At 48.0% G+C, this 13176-nt stretch overlaps 1 protein-coding gene across 1 annotated transcript in view; it reads left to right on the top strand.

The window, feature by feature from the left end:
• The first annotated feature begins 4768 nt into the window (after positions 1-4768).
• SLC9A1 (solute carrier family 9 member A1) overlaps positions 4769-13176 on the top strand; it is a 57819-nt gene continuing 49411 nt past the window's right edge. The window contains exon 1 of the mRNA XM_074934228.1: positions 4769-5422. Coding sequence (XP_074790329.1) covers positions 5065-5422 — 358 coding nt within the window. The 5' untranslated portion in view covers positions 4769-5064. The remainder of the gene's footprint in view (positions 5423-13176) is intronic.

Below are 13176 nucleotides of genomic sequence, written 5' to 3'. Positions count from 1 at the left end.
AGTAATTTTTTAAAAAGTCAGAATCCATTACTCTTGTTCCTACCATCTAACCTTCTTTCCAATATTTTTCATGTCTTTAATGCTTTCTGTCTGGGGATCTTGAAGCACTTTACCAAAACTAATTAAGCCACAGAGGCCCCTGGCAGAGAGGTGTCATTATTTTATTTAACAGATTCGGAAATGGAGGAATACAGCGCCTGATTTCCAGAGATGGGGGGCATGCACACCTCCAGCTGAAAGTCAGGAGAGCTGCAGGTTTTCAGCAGCTCTGAGAGTCAAGCCCTGAGAGTTTGTGACTTTCTCAAGGTCACACAGAAAATTGGTGGCAAAGCTGGGAATGTAACCGAAGTAGTCTCATTCCCACTTGCCGACTCTACATGTTATATACATGGTCTTTTACACAACTCACTTAAAAGGAGATTTCTGAAGACCGAAAATCCAGCAACATGCAGGAAGAATAGAATAAAACTGCCTGGAGAGGAGAGCTGATAATTCTTCCATTTTACAACACTCACATTAAAATAGACATTTATTTACGGCTGCTACTCTGAAATCTGTCCTTAATAGCTGTGTGGTCTAATGGCCAGTGCATGGGGGCTAGGTAGTCAGGATTTCTGGTTTCTGTGTTCAGATCTGTCACTGTCTCATTATGTGATTTAGGACAACGTAGTCTCCCATTTACCCCATCTGTGCAATGGCTATAAATAATGCTTACCTCTTCATTAATTAATGTTTGTGAAGCACTTTTAGATCCTCTGATCAAGGATGCCATAGAAAGGCAAGTTATGTTGCAAATTCCTCCAATATGGCTCCAGTGGAGCTGAATTCTGCATGAACAATGTGCAAATATAACTGAGAAAGGGCTTTTGGAACTTGCATAACGTAAGGCTATTGGCTGTTCCCATGAGTTCTAGATTGTGGAATATTAAGTGCATCTTTGTTTGGGATGCTGTGAGAGGGTCTTTTCTTTACTTTCTGAAAAGGAAATTGGAAGGATGACAGGCCCTAGCTTCATTACGGGCTGCTCAAAGAGAAGAAAGAGGCACAAAGAGAAACAAAGCGTTTCCAGAATCTAGGGAAGACAGTGGTCAACTTAGATATACAGTAGAGGTGACTATGTTCATGGCACTAGCTTCTTTTTTCAAGAATACAGCAGAATAAGATCTAGTGTGTTATGACTGATGTTATTTGCTTGACTGGATACTTTTAAAGGCCTGTTTGCTTGCTCCATACAGTTGCATTTCTTTATTCTTGCAGATCAAGAAGCTTAAACTGAATTAATTAGGCTTCCTCCTGGTGTGAAGGTAAATGCATGTTCTAAAATCCATAGAGGGTATCTCCAGTGGGTAGTTTGACTCCCCCCATAAAATGTGAGTCATGAATAACTAGTAATCTGCACTGAGACAGTTGCTGTGCCTTGATGAATGAAAGAGTATGTTTCTGCACTGTAGGGGTAGCCCGGTGTTCAGATTATCAGAGGTTGTATGGGCAATAGAACTGTACATAGACTTAACCCAGTTCCTCATGATCTCTGTCAGAGGGATTGTGGGCAGCAGGGAACATCATTATAAATCTCTGGAATTCGCACTAAGTTACAACTATTTTAGAAAGCGGGATTCTTCAGCATAGTGGATAGACTCCAGGAGATATTGCCCAGCTACGGTTACTTTCAGTCAAGCTGATTGTGAAATGTCTGACCAAAATAGCAAAAAATTAATTTGGAGCCCATGTCCTAATTGGCAAACATCCTATTCTCGGAGTCTAGGGAATTTGCACCTACTTACACAATTACTGAGTGATCTAGATAAAGCCTGGCACCCTTGTGGAGATAGTGCCCAGCGTAACTAGGTAAAATCTTTCTATTTCCAGAAGAGAACCAGCCCAGGTGAGTGCCCTGGACAAGTGTCTCTTTACCTGCATGATCCTAGGAATTGTAACTCCTTTTAAAGTTAATGGGAGTTTTCCCATTGATTTCTGTAGGAGGAGGATTGTTTCTGCTCCTTCTGTAACGAATGGCAAAACTTTCATCATGGTTAATAGTTCAGGAATAGGCCCCTACTCGGGAGCATGTGACAAAGCTCTTCCTATAGCTAAATGTAAAGCCCAGGACTTCCTTGCTGATGAATTTGCTTGTCCAGAATGTATCCAAGCAGAAGTGAAACGTTAACACATTTGGCTGTTCCTGTTCAGACTTGTGATTCATTTGTATGTTCTCTTCTTTCTAGTCATAGATTAGTCAGGTTTATTCTTCGTTGGTTCTCTTGGGTAACTGCCAGACCGTTAGCTCCCCTACTCTGGAGTAAGGATCTATTGAGCAATGTATCCTTCAGTGGTAGATATTCAACCTGCAGTTCCTGTAGCCCAGTATTCAACTCTCCTCTTCTGTCTATCTAAACTGCAGCACAGCATCCTGGGAGACAATGCCTACTTAAAACAAAGACCCACTCCAGTGAAATCCAAGGTCCTGAGTCTGCTATGCATGGGACTCTGGTTTGCTTCAGTGGGAGTGTTGCAAGCTGAGAGTTCGAGTTATCCCCATGGTACCTGAGTGCCTCACAAACATTCATGAATTTATCCTCACCAGACCCCTGTGAGGTAGGGACATATCATCCTCGCCATTTTACATTTGGCAGATAAATGGATGTATAGTTTTGCCACTAAAACAATGCAAAATTCCCATTGATTTCAATGGAACAGGCCCTGTGTGTTGTGCCCAGGGATGGGTGGCAGAGCCAGGAACAGAGTTCATGTCAGCTGACTCCCCAAAATCACCTGCTTCACTACAAAGCCTTCCATGTTACTGCCATGGTTTTATTTTACAGGTCTGCTTTTCTGGTGGCTCTTTGATTGGACTTAACAGCCAAGAACCACATTTTTTAAAGGTATTAGGTGCCTAATGATACAAATAGACACTTAGACAACTAGGTGCTTTTGTAAACTCCCACTAACTCCAATGGGAGTCAGCATGGGTGGTGTGTGACTGGTTGGCTCGGGTAGGCTAGCCCCAGCCCCACCCCTTCTGCCTAAGGCCACCAGCCCCTGCCCCAGCCCCAGAGCGCCAGGTGGACCGCGCAGCCCCAGCCCAAGCTGGGGGCCACAGCACAGGGGAAGACCAGCAGCAGAGCTGGGCCAGGAGGGGGACCGGGGGCGGAATGTGGACTGGGCCATGCCTGGCTGTCTGGGGAGGCTCAGCCTCCCCCAGCCTATGATACCCACCACAAGTGTTCCCTCTAATTTTTTATGTCCATGTGCAAAATGAAATTTGCTATGTGCATCAATATGGAGGTGATGTGTGGTGGGGGGTTTGGAGTGCGGGAGGGGGCTTGGAGGTAGGGGCTAGGGCAGCAGGTTGGGTTGTGTGTGGGTGGGGTGAGGGTTCTGGCAGGGGGTGTGGGCTCTGGGGTGGGGGTGGGGCTGGGGATGAGGGGTACTTTTTCAAATCCTATGATGCACCTATCTTTGTCTTTAGGCACCTAAATACCTTTAACAAGGTAACCTTTAACCTTTAATCTGGTCCCAAGAGGCTATGTAGGTCTTAAGGTTTGGCTAGGTCTGGTACATTGGCTGTATTCTTGGTAGTACTCTCCTTTCTACTTGTACAGGTGCATAAAAAGTAAATTAAAACAGGCTATACTTTCTCTTAGTTGGCTTTGCTGGTTTGCTTTCACAATGTCCAGTGTTCCTTGGTATGCTTTGTTGCATGAATTTCCTTGCTGTGTTTATTTTATAGACTGTACAGGCTGGAGCTTGAATTCTAGGGAGTTTGCTGAGCGCAGAAGTTGTTTGAATGAGACCACCTCTAAATTCCTGTATGTTTTATGTGTGGTCATTCTCTCTCTCTCTCACTGTATTTAGGGGCCCATCACCATGGCACCTCTCCTTCTCCTGCTCCATTAAAGATCCCACGGCACTTTTCTTGAGAGCTGGATTTTGTCCCACTGCCCTTGGCTACCAACTCCCCCACCTCTTCCATTGCTGCTCCTGCTAAATTGGTTAGTCTCTAAGGTGCCACAAGTACTCCTTTTCTTTTTGCCAAGGGGCTGATACCTACTCCGCAGAGGTGGCCGCATTTCTATATCTGGGATTGTGGCGACTTTAGGGGGCTGCGCCCTAAGGGTCACTTGCAGGAGGAGCGGCTCCCCTGGATGCTGGGGGTGCCCCGTGAGTCCCGTGGGCAGGACTAGGGCCGGGCCGGGCCGGGCCCGCCCTCTTTCCCTGCCCTGGGCCGGGCCGGGCCGGGCCCGCCCTCTTTCCCTGCCCTGGGCCGGGCCGGGCCGGGCCCGCCCTCTTTCCCTGCCCTGGGCTGGGCCGGGCCGGGCCGGGCCCGCCCTCTTTCCCTGCCCTAGGCCCGGCGGCAGCGGGACTGCACCGCTGCTCCCGGCCGGCGGGTGCTGCTGCGGCTGCGCCTCGGCCTCTCCCCGCGTCCTGGGCTCGGCGGTATAAGGCTGGGAGCCGGCCGGCGGGCGGGAGCTCCGGGTCCGCGGCGGGAGGAGCCGGGCTGCGCTGCGGGGACTCCCTGCAAACCCCCCCCCCAGATCCCCTCTACCCGCAGCGGCGGGGAGCCCCGGGGCGGGCCGCCAGGCAGCCGGCCTTCCCCCGCCGGAGGGAGGGACCTGGGCGAGCCCTTCTCCGGCAGACAGGAACCGGCTTCTCCGGGGCGCGGGCTGCTCCCGTCATCTCTGCAGCGGGCGACCCCCGCGGCTTCTGCCCCTTCCCTCCGCCGGCCCGTCTGTCCCCGGGGGCTGCTGCTGTGCCCTCCCGCAGCGCGGGGGAGGGTGTCTCGCACTGCGCTGGGCTCTGCGGGGCTCTGGCTTTCCTGCCTGCGGGCTCTGCCGCTCCCCGGGCCAGCGTCCGGCCCGGTTCTGGTCTCAGGAGTTTTTATTTTTTTTAAATCCACTTTCCAGGGGAAGACTGGAGCGGTCTCTTGGTGGCTCTGTCCCCTCCTCCCGTTCCCTCCCCTCGCGCTTTCTTGTCCTCTGCAGCGGCCCCTTTGCGCCCCCCATGAAGCCCTCGGGGGCAGACTTCCTCTGAAATAGCCGGGCTCTCTTGGAGGACGAGGGAAAGATGCAGGCGAAAGGCTCCCGTGGTGCCCCTTCCCTCCACGCTTTGCCCTTTTTGTTCATTGTGGCAGCCCTCCTAGGGCTGCTGCCCTTGCTTCACAGCCATGGCTTGCAGCCTAATCCGATGCTGGCCTCTGAGCCACCCCACCACTACCCAGCAGTTATCAGTGGAAGTGAACCTGGGGACTTCACTGCAGCCCCTCTGGATGTCTCCCAGGAGATTCGCCCTCTGACCAACCACACCAGCACTGGGCACGCCAAATACCGGAAAGCCTTCCCTGTCTTGGGCATTGACTACACCCATGTGCGGATACCGTTTGAGATCTCCCTCTGGATACTGCTGGCATGTCTCATGAAACTGGGTATGTTGGCACCACTTCTCTGCATGCGGTGTGGGTGGAGGGCATGTATACAGTGCCCAAACTTGCAGGTTTAGGAATTGGGACTCCTGGGTTCTCTTCCTGATGAGTATCCCTGTGATCTCGGGGAAATTGCTCAACCTTTCTATGCTTTCCACTCTGTAAAATGGGTATAAAACTTGCTTCACAGGGGTCTTGTAAGATTTATTGGTAAAGGTCTCAGAGATCCGTGGATGAAATATGGTATAGAAGTAGCAACTGTTGACCATTCTGTTACAAAGAAATTCAGATGGATCACTTCTGTTTCCTTTTACAGCTGAACCTCCCTATTGAGGAAGGATGGTCCAGTGGTTAGGGTGCTAGCCTGCAACTTGGGAGACCTGGGTTTAGTTCCTTGTCCTACCACAGACCGCCTGTGAGATCTTGAGCTAGGCACTTAGTTTCTCGGTGCCTCAGTTCCCCACCTGTAAGATAGGGATAATTGCACTTCCCCTCTCTCAGGTGTGTTGTGAGATAAATATATTAATGATTGTGAGGTACTCTAAAAGTTGGGGCGTATAAGTACCTAGATACCCTGGAGAGATGACTCTCCCAAACAGGGTCTGAGGTACTGAGGTTCTGACGGAAAATCTCTCAGAACTTCTGCAGCAGAATTAATACCAGTTGAATTCTCCAGAATGTGACGTGAGCACACTTGGTCCTATCGCATGCCTAGATTTCAAAGCTGGCTTTTGACTCTCGGTATAGAGGTCAAACTGGCCGCTCTCCAACTCGTGATGTCTGTTTATATTCTGTCTTCATGCCAAGAGTGCAGATGAAGTGTCTGCCTGTTCCTGTTTTGGATGGTCATGGGGCAGCAGGAGGAGACCTGCATTTCCTTTATTTCGTTCCTGACTCTTACCATTAATTATTTAAAACCTAACACTACTAGAGGCTCTTCTGTAGTGCTCTGTAACTTGCTGAATCTTACACCAGGCTCCTATCAGACTCTGAGAGCTAAAAGAAAGATAGGTGCTTGTGCTGGGAAATCTCATGGCTGGCTGTATCTGCCCTGGTTCTGGTGTAACAGACCCCAAGCACTGGACTGGTAATTCAGGGCAAACTGCTGATCGCTGCCTGAGATTACAGAACTGTCTCTTCCCCCCCCCCCCCCAAAGTTGGTGTGGAAAGGGAGTGTCTGTGTAGACATGAACAGCTTTTAATACTTTGCTGTGGGCCTCTCAACCTTTTGTTTGAATCTAGGGATATAAGTGTTAATCTTTAGGCCGAGAAGACTTCCATGTGTCTGTCTGTAAGATCGAGTGGTAAGAGCAGGTATTGAATCAGGACTCCTGGCTTCTGTCTTCACCCCTAACTCTGACACAAGCTGGGCAAGTCTTTTTAAGTGCTCTTAAATATCCTTAGAAGAAGGTGCCAGACAAATAAGCAATACCGTTGCTTTTCTCTTCGTAGCCATAGTCCCCTCTCAGCTGGCACGTGTTCCATATGTTAAGTAACGTGTAGTAACTGATTTCAGTTAAAGGTTTCAGAGTAACAGCCGTGTTAGTCTGTATTCGCAAAAAGAAAAGGAGTACTTGTGGCACCTTAGAGACTAACCAATTTATTTGAGCATAAGCTTTCGTGAGCTACAGCTCACTTCATCGGATGCATACTGTGGAAAATGTAGAAGATCTTTTTATGTACACACAAAGCATGAAAAAATACCTCCTCCCACCCCACTCTCCTGCTGGTAATAGCTTATCTAAAGTGATCACTCTCCTTACAATGTGTATGATAATCAAGTTGGGCCATTTCCAGCACAAATCCAGGTTTTCTCACCCCCCCACCCCCCAACACACACACACACACACAAACCCACTCTCCTGCTGGTAATAGCTTATCTAAAGTGACCACTCTCCTTACAATGTGTATGATAATCAAGGTGGGCCATTTCCAGCACAAATCCAGGGTTTAACAAGAACGTCGGGGGGGGGGGGGTAGGAAAAAACAAGGGGAAATAGGTTACCTTGCATAATGACTTAGCCACTCCCAGTCTCTATTCAAGCCTAAGTTAATTGTATCCAATTTGCAAATGAATTCCAATTCAACAGTTTCTCGCTGGAGTCTGGATTTGAAGTTTTTGTGTTGTAATATTGCAACTTTCATGTCGCGTGACCAGAGAGATTGAAGTGTTCTCCGACTGGTTTATGAATGTTATAATTCTTGACATCTGATTTGTGTCCATTTATTCTTTTACGTAGAGATTGTCCAGTTTGACCAATGTACATGGCAGAGGGGCATTGCTGGCACATGATGGCATATATCACATTGGTGGATGTGCAGGTGAACGAGCCTCTGATAGTGTGGCTGATGTTATTAGGCCCTGTGATGGTGTCCCCTGAATAGATATGTGGGCACAGTTGGCAACGGGCTTTGTTGCAACAAAGGGGACACCATCACAGGGCCTAAAAACATCATGCATCAGATGAAGTGAGCTGTAGCTCACGAAAGCTTATGCTCAAATAAATTGGTTAGTCTCTAAGGTGCCACAAGTACTCCTTTTCTATTGTAAGGAGAGTGGTCACTTTAGATAAGCTATTACCAGCAGGAGAGTGGGTTTGTGTGTGTGTTGGGGGATGGGGGGGGGGGGTGAGAGAACCTGGATTTGTGCTGGAAATGGCCCAACTTGATTATCATACACATTGTAAGGAGAGTGATCACTTTAGATAAACTATTACCAGCAGGAGAGTGGGGTGGGAGGAGGTATTTTTTCATGCTTTGTGTGTATATAAAAAGATCTTCTACACTTTCCACAGTATGCATCTGATGAAGTGAGCTGTAGCTCATGAAAGCTTATGCTCAAATAAATTGGTTAGTCTCTAAGGTGCCACAAGTACTGCATTTACAGTCTTCCTTAACTCTGTTGGGTGGAATAACGAGGAGTCAGGTGGCACCTTAAAGGCTAATAGATTTATTTGGGGATAAGCTTTCATGGCCAAAATACCCACTTCAGTTGCATCTGAAGAAGTGGGTTTTTTTACCCACGGAAGCTTATGCCCAAATAAATCTGTTAGTCCTTAAGGTGCCACCGTACTCCTCATTGTTCTTGTGGATACAGACTAACACGGCTACCCCTCTGATGCTCTATTGGGTGGGGAATCAGAAACCTCTATGTGCTGGTAGAAGCTGGGGGGGGGCCCGCTGTTTATTCTGACCTTTAGCCCCACACAACCCGGTTTCAGTCCTGTTAGTGTGTCTCGAGGCATGCTTTGTGGTTGGTGTGCAAGATGTGAAACTGGTGTTCGCAGGTGAAAAGCACCAGGACAGGCAGCAGAAATACCCTGTAAGGAAATATGATGAGCTGAGGGTGGGAAATGGGGTTGGGAAATTTCTAATTTCCAGTAGGTTTGCTGGCTGCCTTCTTTTGTGAGCATCTTCATTTGTCCGAGTGATCTGTAGTGGCTATGCAGAGGCTGCGACAGGGCAGTTTCTGCAGAACTCTACATTGTGGGTTAGGGTTGTTTGTGCTGTTTTAAGGTTGTTTTTAGTCAGTAGCAGAGCCTGTCGCTTCTCACACATCGAAGGGATTTTGGGAGTCTGGGGTACATGTTTTAGGAGGAGGACCAGTCTTGCAGCTTTTCAAGGGTGTCTGAGAACCCATTGCAGGTAACTGAGGTGTACTGTGGAGTGCTGGGGACACAGCATATACCACAGCCTAGGTTGCCTCACTCTTGTTAGGAATTCTGGCTGTAGAGCAAAGATAGAACATCCTCTTCCATCCCCATCCCCTTCCTCTTCCTTATTTCCAAGGCTTTTGATGCTGGGTCAGATCAGCCCAGTTGAGAATAACTGTCTTAGTGTGTTTCTGGGTCTTAGCTCATAGTTCCCGATTTCATCCCTTAAACTAGTGGTTTAACCATATAATCCAATGTCTTTCAAATGAATGAGTTGCTAAGATGATTGCAGTGGTTGTACCTGTTAGAGCAACCTGACATCTGGGGCCCCCTGGGAGGCCGCGAGCAGGTTTCAGGGCGTCCGCCAAGCAGAGCCAGTGCTAGACTTGCTGGGGCCCAGGGCAGAAAGCCAAAGTCCCACTGCATGGAGCTGAAGCCTGAGGCCCTGAGAAACTTAGCTTCACGGTGCCCCCTGTGGCATGGAGCCCTGGGCATTGCCCTGCTTGCTACCCCCTAACTCTGGTCCTGGCTTTTATAGTTGCTGTGGCACAGGTGGGCTGTGGAGTTTTTATAGCACGTTTGGGGGGCCTCAGAAAGTAAAAGGTTGAGAACCCCTGTGTTAGGGAACATGTCCCCGCTTCTGGGAGGAGCACGCTTACTGGCAGTAGCTTACTCTTCACTCCTTTCGCCACCCCTATAGCTCATGGTGTTCTGGCTGTGTAATTCTGTCTTCAGACAGATAGGCAAGTCTGTAATTGTGGGGGCTGATACAAATCAATGCAGTGGAATCTAAAATGACAGGACTTGGGAGTTCCAGGTTTGATTAACCAGACCAAGGATTTATCCTCTAAACCTGTCATGCTTACTTTCCCCACAGGGCCTAATATGAAGTGAGGGCAGGATCGGAATAGCTAATAGCAATAGTGCTTAGCGCTGTATATAGTTCTCTTTATTTTCATAGCCCTTTGCAAACTTTGACTTATACCTGTGAGAGCCCTGGGTGGTGGGTAAAAACATTCCTGCTATTTTACAGATAGAGAAACCGGTGCAGAGAGTTTGTGACTTGCCCACAACCACGCAGGGAGATGCTCCGGGAGCTGGGATTACAACTCAGGAGCTTCTGTTTTCTAGTTCTGGGTTTAGTCCATTGGACCAGGCTGCCTCTCAACTGAGGCAGGGAGTTGGTGATTGAACAGCTAGTCTGAATAATGATGCCTGGGCTATTGCAGAGCTCCGGGGGACAGGATTAAAATCCTGTGAAGTGCTGTTCTGGATATCTATAACTGGTGGCAATATGGACGGGCTGCCAGTGGGAAAGAAGCTGAAGAGCTTGGGGTAAAAATTAATGGGCTGTTATCACGGTCAACAGACCCCAGCTATTCTGTCATATTCCTCAATCTCCCCTCCCCCCCTCCCCCTTCCTGATTTTAAAAACTCCTCTTAAAGGAGTCCCTTGGGGAATCTTTGTATGGTGGTTTAATCTGTGCCGAGCCAGCACTGCAGGAGCCTCAGCGTCCTAGTTGCTTGGCCTACTAGCCCAGTCTTGAGGCAACCGATTCCTTGGAATCTCAGGCCCGTGCACATTGGCTGACCTTGGCGCGCTCTTCTTGTGCCGTGCTTCAAAGAGCAGCTATCTTGCAAATTTCAGTTACCTGCCAGCTTGTGAGAATGTAACCGGCACTAGAAGTGAGCGCTAGTGTAACACAAACACACTTGTGGCCGTGATCTCCACCAGCCATGGAGACTAGGATTGTTTGGCTTACCTAGTCCCAGCACCTGAGGTTAGGACTGATGCTGACTTATTTATTAATTAAGAGGCATTTTAAGATAGAATGCTCAGTGAAATGCACCAGAATAGGCTGTGGGGATGTAAGTTGAAATACCTTTTAGGCCCCATCGAACATGCGGGAAATGTGTTGTAACAGTTTCGCTTCACTTGTCTAGATGGAACCATACCACGGTTTAACCATAATAGATTATGGAAGCGTTACACCCGTTATCTTCATTTGGGAGCTTGGTTATATGGAATCTGGTGCCAGCTGTATTAGTGGAAACTGAATTATTGTAACATTTGCCATGTGGCGAGTTCAGTTGTGTAGATGGCCCTTGATCACCACCCACTCAGGAGGAGTTGAGGGTAGCAAAGCTTCTAACCAGCAATTCTGCCGTGTAAAGAATCCTTCATCTGCGTGAAGCAGGCACAGATGATTTCCCCTGGCTTTCGCACTGAGTCTCTGGTAGGGCATTTGGGGTAGAAATTTTAAAACCGTTTCTCACATGGCCTCACTGAAGACAAAAATGGATTCTTGTGCTGTTGATTCACCTTCTCTCCCACTCACCCTTTCGTTTTCTTTCAGGTTTCTCCTAGGTCTTTCTTTACCCCCTGCCTGCTTACGATGCTGTTGGCTAATGTTCTCTCAGTGCAACATCAGTTGGTAGTACTAGAACCGCCTGTGACTTCAGAACCCAAGGTTAGAGAGAGGAAGCTGACCTTCAGCGCCAGTGCCTCAGGAGACAGGCATGTAGTTCAGACATAAATAAATATCTCCCATTTCCACTGAAATGGAAAGAATGCGCAAGGAATGCAAATAAAGGCTTACTAACGAATTGCAGTAATAGTGCCTGTCATGGCGTCTCTTTTCAGTGCCAGACCATAGCAGAATAGCCCAGGGACTGGCAGTCAGGCTTTTCCTCTACCACAGATTTGCTGTTTGGCCGCGGGTAAGTCACTTCACCTGTGTGCCACGCTTTCCCCACCTGAACAGTAAAAATACGTTGCAGGAGTGTTGAGGTTTAACTGCGTCAATCAAGCACTTGGAGACCCCCATTCTGTTTTATAGAAGTGCAAAATATTACTGTCCTGTGTTGGGAATTGTCTGGGTTCAAGGTGTGGCAGCATGTCAGATCCTTTCTCTCTAAGCCTTCCGTGTTGCAATGACGGAGGCTTTGGATGTGAGCTTACAATACTTTTGGTCCTGCTCCTGGGAGCACCTTTGTCCAAGTCACCTTGCAGGTCTAGAGGGCAGCAGGAGTTACGGCCTTTCGCTCCTCTTCTAAGACGTAGCTCAATGACAGTCAAGCTGTACTCTGTGTGGTGATGCTTAGATGTCTCCTCCATGCTGAGAGTCCCTGGGAGGCAGTACCTGTTGTTGGGTACGCTCTTCCACCTTGTCTTTCTCCCTCTAGCATGTGAGACATTAAATCACTAGCTGATGCAGCCCTCCTGTTTGGTTGGAGCCTGTTATAATTACTGAGTCATCGCTGGGTTTTCTTCACAGCACTTGGTCTTTCTGAATGTCTGGGTCAGGGTTGTCTGGTCCGCAACAACCGCTACACCAGCCTGTCTCTTCAGAGCAGCAGACATCAACCAATACTTCAAAAATATCCATGTAATTGTTAGCTACGTTAAATTAGCTGTAAAGTGATCTGAGCTGAGCATCTATTATTTGGAAAAATAACACTCTGCAGGCTTTCCTCCTGTTCCACGTAGACCTATAGACCCCGTGTTATGGATAATAGTCAGTGTGCTGTAGTGGAATTAAAGACGTTTCTGATGTCTGTTAGGCTAGGCTTCTTGGCCCATTTACAATATGCAGGACAAGATCTATTTCAGTAATCCTATGTTACTGTCTCAGAAATGTCACTAACTTCAGCAGACAGCTTCCTGCAATGGCATCTGATTCCTGCAGCCAAATATTCAGTGCTCTTTTTAATTCCTTTTCAAAGTGCCACATGCACACCTATGACACTGTAACAATGAATAAAAAGGAAGGAGGTTCCTGCCCCAAAGAACTTGCAATTTGAGCTAGGAAAAGGACAACAAAGTGACAAAACACAAGTGGAGTTAGAGGGGGATAGGGTAAAAGATCACAGGATATTTTTGTTAGAACAACCAACAAGACTGGTATATTTTTGCAATGGATGGGCTTTTCAGAAGTACCTAAATCTCCCACTGTCTGTGATTCTAAGGCTCCTAAGTCACATAGGTGCTCTTGACAATTTTACCCTTTGGTTCCTACATGCCTAAGCCACTTCTGGAAATGGGACTTCAGCACTTTTGAAAAGCCCACCCATTATAAAAAGAGGACCCAACAAGACATGTGT

Source organism: Natator depressus, chromosome 19, assembly GCF_965152275.1.
Source record: "Natator depressus isolate rNatDep1 chromosome 19, rNatDep2.hap1, whole genome shotgun sequence".
Classification (NCBI taxonomy): domain Eukaryota; kingdom Metazoa; phylum Chordata; order Testudines; family Cheloniidae; genus Natator; species Natator depressus.
This window is presented reverse-complemented; position numbering and strand designations above follow the sequence as displayed.